At 36.4% G+C, this 20,369-nt stretch overlaps 1 protein-coding gene across 1 annotated transcript; it reads right to left on the reverse strand.

Moving 5' to 3' along the window:
* Positions 1-2,106: 2,106 nt before the first annotated feature.
* LOC115991599 (riboflavin biosynthesis protein PYRR, chloroplastic) lies at positions 2,107-12,309 on the reverse strand. The gene is made up of 9 exons (XM_031115420.1): positions 11,820-12,309; positions 10,935-11,069; positions 10,186-10,285; positions 9,965-10,090; positions 9,536-9,849; positions 8,790-8,909; positions 7,699-7,944; positions 7,495-7,620; positions 2,107-2,578 (listed from the first exon to the last, which is right to left on the reverse strand). Exons 1-9 carry the CDS (start codon positions 12,180-12,182, stop codon positions 2,333-2,335), a joined length of 1,776 nt encoding a protein of 591 aa, XP_030971280.1. The 5' UTR covers positions 12,183-12,309; the 3' UTR covers positions 2,107-2,332.
* Positions 12,310-20,369: the final 8,060 nt, after the last annotated feature.

Consider the following 20,369-nt stretch of genomic DNA (forward strand, 5'->3'; position numbering starts at 1 on the left):
TAAATCACAAGTTCCTTATAAACTCAAAACGTAGTTCGTAGTCGATAATGAAATTGGGCATTTCATCTGCAAAGACTATAACACATCAACTAAGATGATTTGTCTTGATCATGGAAGTGGAGATTTCTAATTGATGTGTCTTAAGAGTTAAAACATATTGAACTGGACCGCTGTGAGATTAATTATTCAATCAACAACTGTCACCTAAATAATTAATCTCACGACTTCTAATTTCATAGACTCTTAATCCTGAGAGGATAGTGGACTTGATCATGAAATGTAGGTTACTTTAATATATTAAGAGTGAGATCTAATATTCACGGTCAAAATCTCAGTATATTGGGTAACCACATGTAATGTTAAGAGAACACATATTCTCAAGATGGAATTCATAATCTCTTTTTTATAGAGACACAAAATATCCCCTTAAGATAAGTTTAATGAGAACTAGTTATTCAGGATGCCCACTTTAGTAAAGAGTTACTAAAACTTATATTTATTGAAATTGGATTTCAATAAATGTGAATAACTAAAAGATTAAACCGGTTACTCAAGGATAAAATAGTTATTTACAAAGTGACAGTTCATTATGACTTTGTTCACTATGGATATTTTATGGAGGGGTCAAATGATATCATTAGAGTTTTAGGATATAATTTATTAATAAGACCTAGAATGCATATATATTTATATAATGGTATTAAATATAATTAATGGTAACTTTGGACTTGTCAAAAATTGACAGAAAAACCTAAGGCCTATTGGAGTTAGAGTTTTATTTGTTCCCTTTGGTCCCATCTCGAACGACAAACTAAAACCTAATTGAGTAGGCCCAAAAGGCTAAACCAATTAGATAATCAGTTTTTATTTAATAAGAGTTATTAAATAAAATAACTACCAAGGTAATTAGAATGTACGTATGATGAAAAGAAAAGAAAACAATTTTTCTCTACGAGGAGAAGAAGAAAGACTTTCTTTGAAAATCAACGTACATAAAATACTGATTAAAATATCACACTTCTTGGGCACTATGTGGAATTGAGATGAAGATAAAAGGTATTCTCAAGCCTTGGTTTTGATTTTCATAGCATCAAGGTACGCTTTCTATTTTTTGTTCTAAAATTCAAAGTTACTTGTTATCTCTCATGAATAAAGTAGATCTGTGATTGTTGCTTCCGCTGTGTGTTTTATATGAGATGCAAAATCAGATTTTCCAACAATACTTAGGTTGGTGGTTGCGGTTTCTAATCTGGGCTTCGGTGGTATGGTTGGGTTTTGGGCTGGTTTTGTGTTTCAGTGGTGTGAATCGACGATTGTTGGCAGCGCTGGGTTTGATGTGGTGGTGCAACGGTGGCGTCGTGGTGAGTTCGGTGGTTTTGGGTTCATCTGATGTGGGTTTGTCGTAAATGTTTTTTGGTTTTAGGTTATTTTGGTATGGATTTGTTGGGATTTTGCTGTGTTTATTTTGGGTTTGGATGCTTGTTGATTTTGGTATGGATAGATTTGGTTGATTTTGGTAGGGATGGATTTTGTTTGCTGGGCTTGTGGTATGGATGGGTTTGGTTGCTGGGACTTGGGGGCACGGCAAGGAGAGAGACTCTCTAGCAGTAGTAGATTGAAAAAATAATAATAATTAAAAAATAGATAAAAGAGAAATGAGAAATAATTTGTTTATATTATTTGATGGTATAGTTTATATTATATTAATGAGTTTTATGTAAAAATAGAGACTAAGATACTGGGTGAATTGTAAAATGAGATAGTATAACAGATAAAGTAAGTTTTGAGATTATAAAATAGAACTTTTCTAACATCCCGGATGCTAATGCTCTAAACCTTTCTTCTTTTAAAATGTAAATGTGTCCAAATGACACGTCAACATTCTGTGAGTGTAATACAAAATTGGATCATTTTACATTTTTCAAATATTTTAGTTGATACTTCTGAAACTCTAGGAAGTAGGAACGATTGGACATTGAATTCCTTTCAAAAAAAAAAAAAAAAAACTTTTTAAGGACTAAATTTTGATATTTGGCTTAAAATAAATACACAATGTTTTTCTAACAAACACCCGATATTATTAGATTTGATGCTTGGACTTCGACTGGAAAAAGCTATATGCAGTACTCTCATGTATATATGTCTGGACTCTGGAGTCCAATTGTTTAATAAATAACTATGACTATGATGTTACAAAAAAGAATTAATACATAATCTTTTATCATCTAACTTTATAGGTACAAGTACAACTATATATATATATATATATATGTATATGTATCTACACACACACAACTATATATATATATATATATATATATCTCTTTGCAAATCATATAGCCATGCAAGAGGACTCACCAAGAAACTCTGATCTCAACTGCATCAACAGCCGGCCTAGATAATTTAGGCCCTCTCCATCTCGCCCACCGCCCCAAAAAAGATCATGTGGTGAAGCTTCTACTAGAACAGAACCAGCAGTTGAGAGCAACATAGAATTCAAATGAGGGTAAATCGAGAATTTGCATTTCAATGCTCTGTACATAACGTCAATCTTTACACTGTCCCAATCTGATCTTACCTGCGTACCCCCACAGAAAATAAAAAGCTTAAATCAAATTGTTAGGAAGAGAACAACAATGCCTCTGATGCTTTTGTGTCTGCGTATGAATATGATCTCATCAAAAAAGTTTTGTTTTCCTGGCCATGAAACACATAAGTGTATTGAGTGACAAATGTAAAATTTATAAATCATTAAATCACACTTGCCACAGCTAGACAAGTCAATTAGGACCATGTAATAATGTCATGACAATGCAGGGTACTCTGACTTACTGAATTTCCTCACTTTCATACCAACTCTTTTTTTTTAAGAAAGAATTTCAACTTATGATGTCTACTCTTAATAATAGCTCTTTATCATCAAACCAAGACACCAGTCAATTTTTGGTGTAGGCAGGGATTGAACCCCAAATTTCTTATTCAACCATCAAATACTTTACCAGTTAAGCTAACTGAAACCCACACTTTCTTACCAACTTGATGACTTAGTTTCTAACCTATTTTTTTACTATGTTTGTGGAGACGGACAAAATGGTAGGTTTTGCAAAATTGGTGTTTATTAGAAAGGTGCAACAAGCACTATCTCACCTGAGGAAAAACAAAACCTAGTTGCATGTGGAAATGGAATAACTAGACCAATAATTAAATGAGGGTCAGACCAACTGAAATTAGTTAGGACCATAAGACCGCTCTCTTTAAGTCTGTTGGGGGCCAAAACGAAACCTGTAAATGTTAACAGGGTTTTGAATGCAATCAACTTCAAATGGGACGTTAGCTCTAACATAATGCTTCTGATTTAGGGAGAATATATATGCTGGGATCCTCGAGAAATTACAGTCCAAGTGGCAAGTGCAGCACTTCTCAGACCAGGTTATGCATTGTCATTTCTTTTTTATGATAACAAAGGTTATGCATTGTCATGTAACAGATGTAGAAAAGAGATGACGATCTCCGCAAACATCCCAGGAATTGTCCTGAAGGATTTCACTGCATTTCAGGGCAAGAAAGAGAGCTGGGGTGGAATCACACACTGGCCTCCTTATGCTGGTGACTGAGATGGAGGACTAAAATTTTATGGTGGATGTGTTTCACCTAGTTTAACAAGAAACCTGAGAATCCTATATGAAGGAAGCTCCACAGGGTATGGAGTACTTTTTTGGTTCTACTTGTTTCAGGTGTCTCAGAAGTTGAAGCTACTTAAAGCTGAGTTGAAAATGAATAAGAAGAATTTTACTGCTGTCTGGAAAGGTGATCATGGCTAAAGAAAAACTGAATGAGTCATGCAGATTGGTTCAACAGGATCCTGGCAATGCTGACCTGTTTGCTAGTGAAATTTTTACAGTCAAGTATTGCAGTGAAATGAGTAGAGCAGAGGAGAGCTTTTTTTTTTCAACCAAAGGCTAGGGTTCAGTGGCTTAATTTGGGTGATCATAACATGAGAGAGTCTCTTGAAACAATGAAAAAAAGATTTAACAGGAACAAGATCATAGCTTTGAAGAGAGATGATGGTTCTGAGGTGAAAGAAACAGCAAGAGTCAAGCTTCATTCTTTCTATCATAACTTATGGAGGTTCAGGGGAAGTTCTAGAGATGCATCTAACTTCAGAAGATTAGAGAAGCAATTACTCTCAGATTGGAAAAGGAAGATCAGAGGTGCTTGGGGCAGCCAGTTGCACAAACTAAAAATGAAGAAACTAAAGACCATAAATGATGCAGACAGTAAAGAAGAGTTCAAGGAATAACAAGATTAAATACACAAGATTCCAGAATTGTGGTCTAGTTTTGATGTAGGGCCTTCTTAGCACCTTCATAGGTTATTTTAGTTATTATTTTTATTTAGTCTAAGTATTAAGTTCTTAAGGTTAGAAAGTTGCTGGTTTAGTTTTAATAAAATAGGGGTAGTTTGGTAATTTCCGGATTTGCTGGAATGGGCCGACTTATAAGCCAAGCCCGTGAGTCATATATTATGTTTTTGAGTCATTTTCTCATTTGGTTTAGAAGTCATTAATTTCTTTTTGGTTGGTTATTAGTATTCCTAGTCATTTTAGGAATAGGTTATTTAGAGTCCTCTTAGTCCTCTAGGAAAGGGTTTAATAAAAAAAAGCCTATATAAAGGCTTTATTGTAGTCAATATTATTCATGGTGATTTTGATTTTAATAAAATTCAGCAGCTTATTTTAACCATTGAGGATGTTATTTTCTTCTCCTAGGTGTGATTGCCTAGTGTTTTATTTATCTTGTTTTTTGTTTTATCCCCTGTTTTAAGCCCCAAACAGCTATCAAGATTCATTCTTTCTAACCTAAAAACCTTAAATATAAATCCTTATTCAAGAACTCATCAAGAATCTAGTATAATGCTGAATTCTTAAAGACCTTACATCAAATTTGGTATCAAAGACCAAATCAGCACTATGACAACTAGAAGCGGTCAGCCTTAAAGAGGCAGAGATCTTTCTAGGAGAAATTTGAACAGCAAAGAGAAGATCCTATCTCGCCTCCTCATGTTAAAGCTGAAGGTATGTATCCTTTCGAAAGGCCTCACTTTTACACCTTATGACATTGCCCAAGAGCTGATGAAGCAAAATTATTATGAGAGATGTGATTGTCGCAATGAGGCAGAAGATATAAAGAAGTTTGCATAGAAGTTCCAAATTTTTATGGAAAAACTGATTCCCAAGTATTTCAATTTGGCTTGTTTCTTTGAAAGGATATTTTGAGTTGTATGACATTTCCGATGAGAGGAGGGTCAGATTTGCTATTATGAAACTTATTGGACAAGCCCAAATCTGGTGGATAAGTGTGGACTATGATCATCGACGCATTGGACAGCCTCCAATTGTTAGATGGGATGACATGAAGCAAAAACTAAAATGAGAGTACTTGCCTTGTGATTATGAAGATGAACTCTTTGAACAATTAACTACTTAGATAAAGCAATATGTTGGTAGTTGAGTATATGAACAAATTTGAGAAGTTAAAAATTCGGAGTAGGGAAATCAAAGATCCATGACAAACTTTAGCCCAATTTAAGTTAGGGTTAAGGGCTGAAATTCATAGCCAAATGATTACACAAAAAACTCGCACAGTTAATGAGGCATTCGAATTGGCTTTTAGAGATTGAGAAGCATTTGAAGCGGGAGGTTTTATTCCCAAGCCGGGGAGACACCTTTAATAAAGGTTGACCCTAAAGGACTAGAGCATCTACAATGCAGCTAAATTACAAAGCCAATACTGCTATTGGGTCGAAAAATAAGGCTACTATGGTTGATGAAGAGAGAAAAGAAAGCAAGGATGATTGTTTAAAGTGTAGGGAAAAAGGGCAAATGGCATGGCAATGTTTGAAGAGGAACTTATATGCTAATGTTGAGGCTCAAGAGGCGCCTATTGGGGAAGATGAAGAGGGTAACAACTCAGGTAGTGAAATTGGACCATTGAATGTTGATGATCTCCAAGAAGTAGAAGAAGACACATCTCTTCTTTCAGTCGTTAAGCGTATTCTTGCTACACCCAAGCAAGAGGAGGATTGGAGCATACTTCAATCCTCCTTTTCCCTATACTTCAAACAATGATCATTGCTTTCTTTTCTCCATTCATCAACCATAGTGCCTTATTTTTCAACTCAATAGCAATATTGACCTTGTAATTTGGCTGCATAGTAGATGTTCTAGGGTCAACCTTTCTTAAAGGTGCCTCCAAGCTTGGGAAGAAAACCTCCTAGTAAAGGGCTGCTTCAAATGCTTCTCAATCTTTAAAGCCAATTGGAATGCCTCATCAACTCTACGAGTTCACTGTGTAATCATTTGGTTACAAATTTCAGCACTTAACCCTAACTTAAATCAGGCTAACGTTTGTCATGGATCTTCGATTCCCCTACAACAAATTTTTAACTCCTCAAATTTGTTCATATACTCAACTACTGACACATTACGGGCCCGTTTGTTACCGTTGTTTAAATAACAGTTTTCAGTGTTTAAACAACATTACACATATTTTCACACTTTTTCACACAACCGTATTTCCAAAAAATACAAACGACGTTACTAGAACAACATTACCAAACGGGCCTTATCTAAGAGTAGTCAATTGTTCAAAGAGTTCATCTTCATAATCACAAGGCAAGTACTCTTGCTTTAGTTTTACTTTATGTCATCCCATCTAACAATTGGAGGCTATTCAACGCGTCGACTATCATACTCCACACTTGTCCACTAGATTTAAGCTTGTCAAATAAGTTTCATAATAGCAAATCTGACCCTCCTCTCATTGGAAATGTCATACAACTCAAAATATCCTTCCAAAGAAGCAAGCCAATTTGAAAATACATGGGAATCAAGCAAGCAAGGAGAGGAAATACCATTAGAAAATATCCTTCCAAAGAAGCAAGCAAGCCACCTTATTTCAATTTTTTTTATTTGGTAATTACACACGCACCTAGTAGGCCTTGAAACCATGATCTCGCCCTCCACTTTACTCTTACAAGTAAAGGAGATGCCATTTGAGCTATAGCTCATTGGCAACTTCAAGTTCCAATTTTTTTTAATTCTTGATACTTTCTCAATGTAACTTTAGTTTAGGGTTCTTATTAATTGTTAACCAATGTGAAGTGCATGTATAGCTGTTTTGTTTCTTTTACTGCCTGTGCTGTTGTAATGTTTTTTCCTTTTAATACAATTGACTTACCCGCCGTTTATTCTCAAAAAAAAAAAAAATACAATTGACTTACCTAAAAAAGGAAATTGATAGGGTTCCTTCATGTCCTCAGATATGGACCCTAGTTGCAACTCATTAAATAATTTTCTTAGAAAATAGAGATCATTGTACTGTACTTTAAAAATAATAATGATAAATGGCATGAATTTGTGCTTTCTAAATGGAAACACATCAAATTAAGAGGTTGAGAGCAGTATCAAATCCAACCAGAAAAAGAGAACCATACCAGATCAGGTTGCTGTCTCTGTATTGACCTTCCTATTCGTGCTGCTTCCTCTGGACTTTTTGCGGATTTGATATTTTCAACACATTCCCATGCCACAGGATCATCCACCCCAACAAACTTTTGTGCCTATGAATTGAAAAAAGTTTTGAGAGAAATTATATAATGATGCAATGCACAAACAGAAATATCCAGGAAAGGACGTACCTGGTAGTAATGCTCTACACTCAACCAAGTGGCATAATCACCCTTCTCGTCAGGCATTTGAATTGGATGATGAGAAAAATTTGAAAAACAACCATAAGGATCCCATGTTTTATAGAAGAAAATGATGCTTGATTCATGTGGAGTGACAGTAGGATCAATTGCAAAGGTCTCATCCACTGATGGGATAACAGGTGTGACATCTGGTAAGGGCTGAAGAAATCCACTAACAAACATGTCAGGTCCAACCTGTAATTCAAGTCACAGAAGCACAATGTAATTATTCCTTATTTGTACTACAAACAGTAGTATACGTATTACATTTCAAGTTCCTGAAAGCTCTGCCAGAATAATTAGCTTCAACTGAAAGCTTACATGTTCAATGGAAACAGGTAAGATGCATGGACATGGACACAGGTTGACGGGTACAGGTATGAGAATGTTACAGCGACACAAGCAATTTTTGAAAAATTATAACATGATAGGGCAAATAAGACACCATTATGACATAGATATGACATGGGTACGGCATCCTAAATGAAGTATCTGTGCATCCAAGGGAAACAGTATAACCTGATTCCAGTTTTTTTTTTTTTTTGGGTGGGTGAGGAGGGCATTGTTTAGGTTGACCAATACATTTGTCTGTTGAGAAAATAAGAGCTTTTCTGCTGTTTTTCACATTTCCAATAGATTATCTAAATCTAAAACCAATCAGTCTAGGGTGCAAAGAGAAAAAGAGCATTGGAAACCCCCAACCTAGTCAGCATAAATTGTCTAACCAGCTTAGAGTTCTACTCTGGTTGGACAGGAACAGCATTGGCCATATTCTATCCACTGAGTACAATATTTTAAACTGTGTTAATTTGCTTTTCAGCATACCAGATAGTGCTGCACGTGAACCACATGTTCCAATATATACAATTGCGGAACTAATGAAGGAAAGAACTTATATATTGGACGGTGGATTGCATCTTGAAACTTGAAACACGCAAGGAATATCAACTTGAAAGGAAACATAGATGGTACAAGGTCCAATTATGAGAACAAAATTTAACCAAAACCAAACAACAAAAAATCTAAAATTCACCACCAACCTGCTCATAGCAAACATCAATCAAATCTAAAGCTTGTGTCATTTCAACCATCCCAAGTTCACCCACAGGAGATGGAGCATTCTTCCCACCAATAATTTTAGGAGCAACAATTGCAAATACCTGCAACCAAAAAAAAAAAAAAAAAATCATAGATCATGAAAACCATAATGTGAGCCAAAACCATACTAAGGTCAAAAGTGAGCCAGATATAGGAAGCAATTACATGAGCACTTGTTCCCCTTAACATCAGTAGACATTTATTGTATTGTTTCAGTCCAATTGTTAAAGGCTTGACTTCAAGAAACCCAAATTTCTTTATATGATAGGCAAATTCACAAACAAAGGATCTAGGCAACTATGATTCTGACAGAATGAAAACCACTAGTAAAGAGTAAAGACAACAAAACCATGTTTAAAAAGAATGTATCCATGCCCACATATCTCAAGCCCCTAATAGAGCATAACAAAGTGCAATAGCAGATCCAACTGGTAATCAGAAACTGTTTGTAGCTCATGAATTTGTTGGTTGCAACTTCATGTTTACAGTAAATAATGCATGTACTAACTTATAAAACACAAAATAACAAATAAAAATGCTCTATGAATTAGGATAATAATGAAAGAAAGCAGATTGCACCATATAAGATGCAAAAAGTAAAACGCATTTACTCATGAAGTTAAATTCAGCAGAAGAGTGGCCAATATATAAAAATTTCATAAAATCTCATGGAGGAAAACAAAAAAACCTTGTGTATTACTCCAGATGAAATAGCAGATGCAGAAAGTGTCCCTCCACATTCCCAAAAAACTGAAAGACACCCACGATCATGCAAATATTCCATAACCTCTCTAGGGTTTAAAATGTCAAACTCCACAATTTCTACTCCTTTAGAAGCAAGCAGTTTCTGAAAGCTCCTCCTAGCACCCCTTTGTGTTACAACTATAGTAGATACCTCAGACAAGTCCCAAAGGTTTGCTTCCTCAGGAAGATCAAGAGTCTGACTCATTACAATGCGCACAGGCATATGCCCACCCCCATGTCTTGCTGTTAGTCGTGGATCTAATTCAAGATAAGAATTTTATTTTTATTTTTTTTTAATAGCAATAATCTTCAGTACCATCACCTACTACATGATCAAAACAATCACATTGTCACAGGTGATTAAGATACTTACTGTCCCTGCGTACAGTATTTCCTCCTACGATAATGGCATCACTTCTACCCCTCAACTCAAAAACTCGACTCCGAGACTTTTTACCGCTTATCCAGGATGCATGTCCACTACTACAAGCAATTTTTCCTGTTCACATCTAAAGTTATACCATTCACCCTTTCAAAAGAGGATAAGATACACTTGAAAATGGTTAAAAAGTTAGTAAACAGTATAATGCTCACCATCAAGAGTCATTGCAAACTTGAGAACGGAGAAGGGAACTCGCAAAGCAGATCTACATATAATAGGAGCATTGACTAGGAGGCATGTTTTTCGAGCTTCCTACATAGGTAACTCCAACAAATTAGAATATAACAGAACTCCATCCTATTATATGGGAGAAGGGAGTGACAGTTTAGCTATAGCTCATTGAAATCTGACTTTTCCATACAGCATTGTCATGATCAGTCTTCCTGTCATATCTGACTTCACCAGGTTTTAAGATTCAAATACGTTGCACTCTAGGACAAAAATAGCTACTTTATCCTTAATGAAAATTATGCCACTCACAATGACTTGATTGTTAACCAGTCCATAACTTATTAATAAATAATAACTTGAAAAGAGTTAAATAATTTATCAGTCTTTTTATAGTCTTGCAAGCATGATACACTTTTACATTTTCCATTGATGGTGTCATATAAGCATTCTAGATGAAGGAAAATAATAAGAAGAAGAAGAACTGCATTAGCCAATGAACCTCAACTTAAATGGCACTTCCTCCTCTCACAAGGTAGGTGAGGACTAGAGAGTGAGGCCGAATGTCCAAATCCCACTTATTAATAAATATAAAAATGAATGAATTAACCACAAAGGAAAAATGAGAATTCCACAGAACTAATTAAAAGGAAACCTCAAAACCCATTACCAAAACTTCTTTGTACAATCAACCAAGAACATTGCAAGTGTGAGTGGAAAAAGGTACACATACCTCAATAATTTTGCTCTTTAGATCCTCTCCAAGAACATCAACTTGAACTCCTTGACTTCTCAATGCACGTACCGCATTGCCTCGGAGATGCTGCAAAGGGTGCCTCATGCCAACCACAACTCTTGATATCCCTGCCTAATCTACATCATTGCAAATTATCCCAAAGCCATAAACAAGGCAAAAAGGAGTAAAAACCACACTAAAACATAATCAAAGACCTAAAAAAATTGTTAAAGTAAAAATGTTTCATTAAGTTTAGAGTGAGAATTTTTTTTTTCACAAAAATGTTCAAACTAAGATGAGCAACAATAACAACTTATGGCCCATTTGGTAGGCAGAGTTTAAACCACAGTTTTCAGTGTTTAAGTGCTAAAAAACTGGGTCCAAAAAAAAAACAAGTTTGGTAACAGTTTTTAACAAAATGTGTTTTGAGTCACCGTTCTCAATTTATAGTGCCTAATCACAGTATTTTGAGAACAAGTCAGGCTGTTTTCAATTTTCAAGTAAGAGTTTTGAGAGGCATTGATGTAATTATTCTGAAAACTATGGGACCCACATGATGTAAACGCATAAAACAAACACTTTTCTTTAAAAACACAAACTCATTGCAAACACTGAATAATTTTCTTTAATAGCAATTTTCCCATCATTTTGACCTAAACAGTGCCACCAAACAGGCCATTGACAACTCAATGGCTGTGAAAATAGCACTGCTCAAAATGTTATCCAACAGTTCATTAGGTTTCCTAATAAAATTAAATTCAATCTCAGATGCATACGGACAGTATAATCATTTCTAACCACAATGCAACTATATATGTTTGTATTTTACTGGAGAACTTAATTTACTAAACCTACTGTATCTAAGTTTTTTTGTTTTTTAACCTGGACGAGAGCGGAGACAGCAGTGTGGTCGCCGTGGCAGTCACCGGGCTCCAAGTTGACATAGGCGGTGGCGCGTCGACTCCACGCACCGGCCGACTCAATGGCCTGGAGCTCGGCCGGCTTGGTGCCCTGAGCGTAAAGGTAGCCCTCGCCGGCTACATGGCCAGAGGAGGTGGCGATGACGCAACCGAAGTTGGGGTGAGGGGAGGTGAAGCCGGCGGACTTGTCGGCAAGCTCAGCGGCGCGTCGGATGTACGCGGCCTCGAGCGCGTGGCTATTGTTGTTGATAGTGGCCTTGCAGATCATATATGGTGGCCTGTAAGTGGAACAACATGTTCCTAAAGTAAATGCCATAAGGCCCATGACAAACACACTCTCTCTCTCTCTCTCTCTCTCTCTCTCAGCTTCTGGATGGGTTGAAGAGGTTTCCAAGTATTTGTCTGATAAAACGACAATTTCTTTTTTCTTTTCTTTTTTTTAATGTACATTTTTTTTTTTAACACTCGCTTTTAAATGACTGAGATACAGTCATGACATGAAATCCCCAACAGATACATAACAAAAGTCAAGTTTAGTAGGAGGGAATGGGAGAGTAGGGAAGAGTAAGAATGAATTCTTTTTTTCTTTAGTTTGGCTATAAAGGAGAGAACAATGGTCCATTTGGGAACACTTATCTAGTTGAAATTGAAAATTTGTTGTTGAAATTACTATAAATAAAATTAAAAGGTAATTGAAATAATACGATGGAACTTATGAATAGTGTCAAAAAGTACAGCGAAGCCTATAAATAGTAGCAAAAATAAGCTAAATAGTAAAAAAAAATAGCTTTTTAAGCCATTCCAAACGCACACGAAATGTGGAAAATCCATAAAATATATAAATATATATATATATATAATGCAAATTGCATCAATTAAATTTGACTAAAATTTATTTTAGTCTTCTAAATCTATTTTCATTTAAAAAAAATTTTTAAAAAGTTTCAACCTATGACATCTACTCCTGATAATGGCTCTTTCCATTAAAAAAATTATGTTAAATATGCCATTAACTAATGAAAAAAAAACATTCACATAAAAAAACTTGTGGTTGTTTAATCCCAACGATTTAGGGGCTCGTTGGGCCTAAACCCTCAATTAATGTGTATTCTTTCCTAGTTTAGCCCATTGTGGGAGGCCCCAGAAGGAGTTTTGGCTAGTGGTTGATGGTTCAAGGCAATAGTGCAGTGTTTACCTACTTGAAAAGTAGCTATTTAAGCTAGATGTCAAACAACTAAGAAGCTCCTGTTTATGACCAAGCTGGATCACCTTTCCCAAGCATTGTCGTTCCCGTTTCTCACCTTTCTCTCATGCTCTCCCCAAATATCTGTCTCAACCATTATCTGACCCTTCCCTCCCCCTTATATACCCTCTTGTGAGTGGGTAAGTCATAATGAGCAAATCTTCCATGCATCATGGTCCCCCCAACAGAGGGATCTAGGTGGCCTTTTGGGTCTAAGCCACTATTTAACCCTATCAAGTCGTATCTTAGGAACAAGCCCATGACCATGCTATTGAAATAATTTTCTAGTAATTTGTGTCATACGCTGAATCTTGTGTTCAGCAGGCGGATTCCCCCTAGGCACTGCTTTCCATCCTCGGTAATAATAGTGGTATGCTTGGGCATTCCCACCGAGGACAAGTCCACATGTGTGGCAGTTTGGCATTCATTAGGCTTGGGCCGATATTAGGCCTAAACATGCTCTGTTTGGAGTTGGTATGGGCTGAGCTTTTGCCCCTACAAATCTATAAAATATTTTTATTAATTTTATAGACTTTTTCATGTGAGAAAAATATTTTTTTTTAATGGAAATTTTTTTATAAAATTTGAAAGAATGAATAATTTTGTAACTTAGAGGACCTAATGAAACAAAAATAAAGTTATAGGACCGAAATAAATTTTAGTCAAATTTAAATGGTGCAATTTACATTTTAGCCAAACAAAAAATATTCTACCATTTGACTAAAAAAATAAAAATTACATCATACTAAGAATTAAAAAGGTGTAGATCAATCATTTCTCATCTACCAACCCCCCAACCCCCTTCCTTTATTTTCTCCCTATATTGAATAAATTGATTTTTGGTGACACAAATTGAGTCTATTTGTCATCAACTTTTAGCATTAGCTTTTAGCTTTTAACTTTTATGTACAACTTTTTAAATCCTCACCTTTTTCAAGGTACAAGTATACTTAAACACACTTTCAACAAAAATTTTCAGCAAAAAACTAAATAAGTTGTTTTCAAATTAACAAAAAGATAATACACTTAAGCCACACTATTTCCACCCATTTTCCCCCTTTGAACCAAACTTTTCCCTTATTAGTTTTTCATCCTACAATTATCACCTTAACTAAATGCATGCTTAAGGACACATACTTTGATATAATTTACTTGGGTGTCAACTAATGATCGAAGTACTTTAAATGATGGACCCATATGTAAATTATGTAATCCAATCACCTATTGATACCCAATCAAGTTGTAATAAGTGAATGCCCAAGTGTGTGGTCCTAGAGAAACTAGATATATAATTTCCAGTAAGACTATGAGTCCTTTTTTTTAGACAGTTCTCAGGCCTAATGCTGATGTGGGATCTGTCCCTTTTTTAGACAATTCTCAGGCCCATGCTAATGTGGGATCTCAAGTCACTGAAAAGGGGCTGGAATGATGTTGGGTGAACTGGGTCCGATTCTTCGCGGCCTATTAGGGTTGTTATATGAACCAATCTGTGTGCAAGTCACACAGAACTCCACAAGGCAAAAATGCGATTTCTCCTAAGCAATAAAATATCATTGTAAGTATTTGAATGTTCTAATTTGACCTTTTATTCTTAGGAAATAAGTAAAAAAATGATTCATAATATTCACAATGAGAAAGAGATTAAAAATAAAATATTTAGGGCTTATCTTTTATTGTATGTACTACTTTCTGCTACTTTCTACAATAGAGTTCCTTCACTCAGTTCCTCCATGATGGTTCCTTGGGAAAGATGTTGCAGTGGTTCCTCCACCAGTGGTTCTCAGATCGTGATTTCGTGGTTTCCCGAGCATGATGTCGTGGTTCCCAAGGCAATTAGGTATTTAACCCATGGAACCCAAAACGTTGGTTGCCTGAACCATGTGGCCTTTAATTTGGGTGCCTAAAATGCTGGTTCCCTAGGCCAAAGGATCTTTCTCCATGCTTACTATGCAATGGATTTTATCATTTCCCTTTACCTCTATAAGTTCTGCATAAGAACAACTATACAATACAAAATATTCTTAAATAATTGTTAGTTTCTCAGATTAGGATATACATTCTAAAACACACACACACACACACATATATATGAATGAACTTCATAAAAATGGGTTAGCCACAAAGTCCTTGGCCCCAATTCTCACAGACTTAGTGCTTTTGCACAAGACTTATGGGATTTGGAACTCAAGTCCAAGTAGCTTTGCTTGGACATTTCCTTCCAAGATAGTCAAGTGAGGAGGATTTTTGTGGGAGAGAGTGAGATCTGATGTGTGCATACTTTTGTATAAATTTCTTTAAGGACTAAGTGATATTTTGAAGGATCTCAAGGATATGGGACGAAGTCCTCATCCTTGGCTCTCTTGTTTTGTTCTTCCTCCCCTCTCCTAAAACTTCTTGAACTCTCAGAACTCTCCTCTCTGTTATGTTTTTGTGTTCTTTTTATAATGGTCATGGTCTAGTTCCTCTAAATGAGGATGTCTTTGGTCTGCTTGGGTAAAACCATGTCATTTGATAGGAATTTGAAGGAGCTCATTGGGTAGAGGGTTAGCTTAGTTTGACAATTATAACTCAAAAAGAATATTTGGTTTTAGCTACAAATGGAAGATACCTTCCAAGAAAGTCAAAGGAGTATGTGGGATATTCAATGCAATGGGTGATAGTTTTGATTGAAAATGACAATTAAGAGGAAGTTGTGGGGAGATGTCATGCACACGGAGGAATTGAGTTACGCCATTGGTTCTTGCATTCCAAGCAAATACATGAACCAAGGGAAAAACTACAAGTTCCACCTTTCACTAGAAATCACCCCCTACTAACCAAACCACTTCTCCCTTACTACCAATTTAAGATCTCATGGGCTTGGACCATAGGTTAGAAAGATGATGCCTAGTCTGCCTTGCTCCTCTGCCCTGACTGAGGTCCTTTAGTTCCTTCACCAGGTTCTGAACTTAAGGCCACCACTTGTCCCTTTAAGTTCTCTCTGCCTCCCAGAAACTTGATTTTGACAGGACATCCGATGGATCTCTCCTTCTTTTCCTTCTTTCAAGGATACATGTGAATGACTTGTTCCCAGACTACCTTCTGGGTCATCTAGGTCATTCTTAGCATCTTCTAGGTTGTCTACGTCTTTCTCTAGATCTTCTAGATTGTCTATGTCCTTCTCAGGATTTTAAAGCTTTCTCTCAAAGGACCCGCTTCCTAGAGGATGGAGGACCCGTTTGTGGCCCAAGTTTGGGTCCTCTTCTTTTTACTCTTTCTTTCACTTTCCTTCTTTTTGGGCCTTTGGGCCTCCATGGTCCTTCTTAACTTCACGAGCTAGGCCTACTTTTGTTTCCTTGCTTTTCATGGAATGAACTTCCTTATCACATTTTGGTCCTCAATAGACTATAGGCACAAAATTTTGTATACTTCCTTTCCTTTTTCTATTATGGTGGGTGAAAGTAAGATGCATGTAATGCTTTTGGTTCTTAAGCTGTCGTTCTTAAGCTGTCTTTTTCACATATTCTAGAATTTATTTCCCTTTTTAAGCCTTCTTTCTTGGCTGCTTTAAATTCCTTTACTTGTTGAGACTTTTGTTTTGTAAACAAGGAATTCAATTTTTTTGCCACATAATCTTGTTAGTTGGGTAGCCATTATAAGTGGGATGTGCCCATAAACATCTCATCCCTCCTGATTTTAAGTCTCTCTTCTTGGCCCTAAGAGATGATTTTGGTCTGTCCCTTTTTCTTCCATTTAATATAATTTTTACTTATCAAAGAGAGGGGGGGGGGGGGGGGAATTAAAGTGGGGTGAGTGGAGGTAAGTCTATATAAAGGAGTGAAAATTCTTGAAATTAGTAAATCCTAAAAAAGAAAAAAAGAAAAAAAAAAAGATATGGTTAGATTACAATTCAACTTAATACTTACGCTTTGTTTGTTTCAACATTAACATTTTCAAAAAAATAATTTTTGAAAAACAATCTTATTTTCTTATGTTCATTAATATTTTTTAGAAAACTATCACATTTTACTATGTTTGGTAGAGTCCTTGAAAGTGAGATAAAGTTGTTTTCAATCATTTCCATATTGCCTCTTAACTTCCTTTATTTAGCGTGACATGAGATAGAATTGCTTTATAGAAAATTTTAGCAGAAAACAATCTCTAAAAAATAATGTAGGAACATGGATATATAGGGCCCAATTAACATCAGTCCAATAGCAAAAGTAAGCCCAATATTGACCGGTCCACTTTAAGAATAAGCCTTCCCAAGAGAATCAAGCCTCGGACCACAGATCAGGCATAGCACCATCCTAGATCCAAATACCAAAGATCCCATCTCGAGGTAGAGATCTTCACTAGTCTGACGAAGCCAGTGCCTTTGTTGAGCTTCCAAGGTAGAATTCTAGAAAGTATGAGGTTTTCTGAGGAAGCTTTATGAAGCTTCCTGGTGATTCTACAATAACCTCCACATTAATGAGAATCACCTGCCTCGTACAATCACATTTAATGCTAAAGGACGGACCTAAACAGTAAAAGAAGCCCCAAAAATATCCATTCATGATGAAAAATGAGAAAAGAAGAGTCTGGTGGGACCAAAAGCTATCTAGCTGTATAGGGACAACACACTCTAGAGAAGAAGATAGAGTTAATATAAGGGAGGATAGGAGAAAAAGAAACAGACAAAAAAAAAATATGAGAGAGAAAATTTCTAGAAGAATAAAGTGTCATTGTTCTTGAGAAAAATCCTTGTAACTTTATCCACAATATAAATTGATTAATCTAGTTTGCATGATTTTTACGTAGTTGTTTTTTTGTTCTCATTCAAATCTCCCATTATGGATTAATATCAGCCCATAATACAAATTATTTGTGCCCTTAACTTTTCATAACCAACTCATTTTTGGCCACACACAAATAAGTTATATTTTTAATAAGATTTTTCGTTAACCTAGGAAAGTTTTCCTTTGATATATTTTTTTTTATTCTACCAAATTATAAAAAATAAATAAAAATAAAAATTCTTCTCAAAATGTTTTCCATTGAAGTACACAATGTTCATCTTGAGAATGTAGTGCTTTGAAACTTGTCCAACCCCTTGAGCACGAGTTCTTCAACAAATAATTAGAGCAACTTAAACATAATTTCAATCAGTTCATTTAGGGTTCGTTTGGTTAGAGGAGTGGAAAAGTAGGAAGATAGAAAATGGGGAGAGGATAGAAAAGATTTAGTTTTCTCTCATTTGTATTTGGTTGGGAGAATGTAAAAGTTAAGAGATGGAAAACTTATTTGTTTGGTTGAGAAGAAAAATAAGAGGATGGAAAATAATAAAGTTAGAATTGGAGTGGGCCTTTTTTACAATATTGGGCTAGGTTGCCTCCTGTGGTATTAGGCCCTAATGTTCTGAGTAAGGGAGTCGAGATCGGTCCAGCTGCAACTCACTTTGGTCTGGTTTGTGCACAAACTATGCCCCGTTTGCCAGGCTTTGATGACAGGCCTATGGCAAGTAGAACTACTGCGGGTAAGTTATGGCAGGCAAATATAATAAGGACAATACAAGAAATAGTGGACAAAATGAATAAGAGCGGGTGACAAAGGAGATCCTGTAGGTCGAAAGTAGAGAAATAAATGAATAATAATAATAATGGGGTTATTGAATTAGAGAAGGGAAAATCAGTCTACCATGCTAAGTAATGCCACGGAGTTGAAACCAAGAAGGTAAACCACTTCCTCAATGCAACTAATCTCCCAGGGGAAAGAAATTAATTGCTTTGAGAGAATAGGCCTGAATGGTTTATGTTTAATGGGTGATCCTTTGTCTTTTTGATAGAGAGCAGGGCCTTAGAGGGAGAGAGAAGATCAACATATTGGTGCATGCCTGCCATTCTATACTCTCTATGCTCTATCCTTCCTAGTTTTTCCTTTCTTTCTTCTTTTCTTTCTCAGTGTTTACTCGCTTTTGTTGCGATTCACTCTTAGAGGTTACTATTACAGTGTTTATGATCGTGATTGTGATGCCCCCCTTTACTGTGCATGGCAAAGCCCCTTTTTATAATGTCTGCTGTGACCGGATTTTACTATTTTAGCCTTTAACAACCTTTGTCTGGTCTGGGAGTACTTGCCGACCACTTACTGGTTTGCCAGCCATCACCACTTACCTGCGCTGGCCGTGACACCAGACAAAGAAGGCTATTTTGTTTATTTACCTGCCGTGCTACAGTGAGTGCTCTCTCTCTCTCTTCCTATCCCTCATGGCATGCACTTAGTGGTCCCAGCTTATCCTTACTTCTTTTGGGTGGTATGTCGTCCCAACAGGACGTATCCCCTAAAAAAGCCCGAGCAGGAACCCTAGAATAGGTTTTCCCTTCTCTCCACTGCCAGACCATGCCCTCTTACCTCTGACCTATGACCTCACCACCTCCTGTATTGGCTGGGTACAAGCTGGCGAGATATGAGCCTTGCAAGTGCTTCATTTCCATGTATATCCAAAACCTGCCTGTTGTTCACGCATCTGCCGTGGTCTAAAGACTTGTCTGCACATCCTGCCGCCCTTCCTTGGCTTCTTATGGCGTGAACCATTTTCTAGCTTCTCATTCTTTAAAGCCTGCTCCTTTTGGGGCTGGGCTTTTGCTTGGTCGTGGGCTTTTCCTCCTTCGATCCACTCTCTTATTCTTTTCTGCAATCTTTGTGTATCTTGTCGTACTGCTCTATCATTCCTGCCGTAGTGTTATTTGACCCAAGCCTGCTGGGCTTCTTTGGGCTTATTGCTTATTCTTCCCTCAATGACTCAATATAATCATTTGAGCTTTTTTGGTTACATTGGGCATCCTTGGCTCATTTACTTTCCTTGGGCCCTTTTCCTGGCTCTACATTCCCACAGGTTTTTACTAACTCCTTTGAGCTTCTCTGACCCAATTAACTTATTATTCATCTTTGAGGTTCATGGACTTTCCATCAACTTCGGACTTTCCATCAACTCCTTACTTTCCTTACTTTAATTACCTCGGTCCTGCTGTAACCCATTCTCACTTGTCTACATCACATACTGTCCATGGGTTTGCTTCTTCTCTCTTTCTGGGCTCTTTTAGGCCCGTCTACTTCCTCAAGGCCCATTTACTTGTTTTATGGGCTTACAATCCATTATTCCTGCCATCTGGGTTTAATGGTTTTTCCATCCACTTACTAATTCTTTTCTGCCCATATTGCTAGGCTTCTTTTTTCTATCGAGCTTCCAAAAATGATCATCAATAAGTATAAATTTACAATTATATTCCCATTAAATTTTTTTTTTTA

This window comes from Quercus lobata, chromosome 1, assembly GCF_001633185.2.
Source record: "Quercus lobata isolate SW786 chromosome 1, ValleyOak3.0 Primary Assembly, whole genome shotgun sequence".
NCBI classification, from domain to species: Eukaryota; Viridiplantae; Streptophyta; class Magnoliopsida; order Fagales; family Fagaceae; genus Quercus; species Quercus lobata.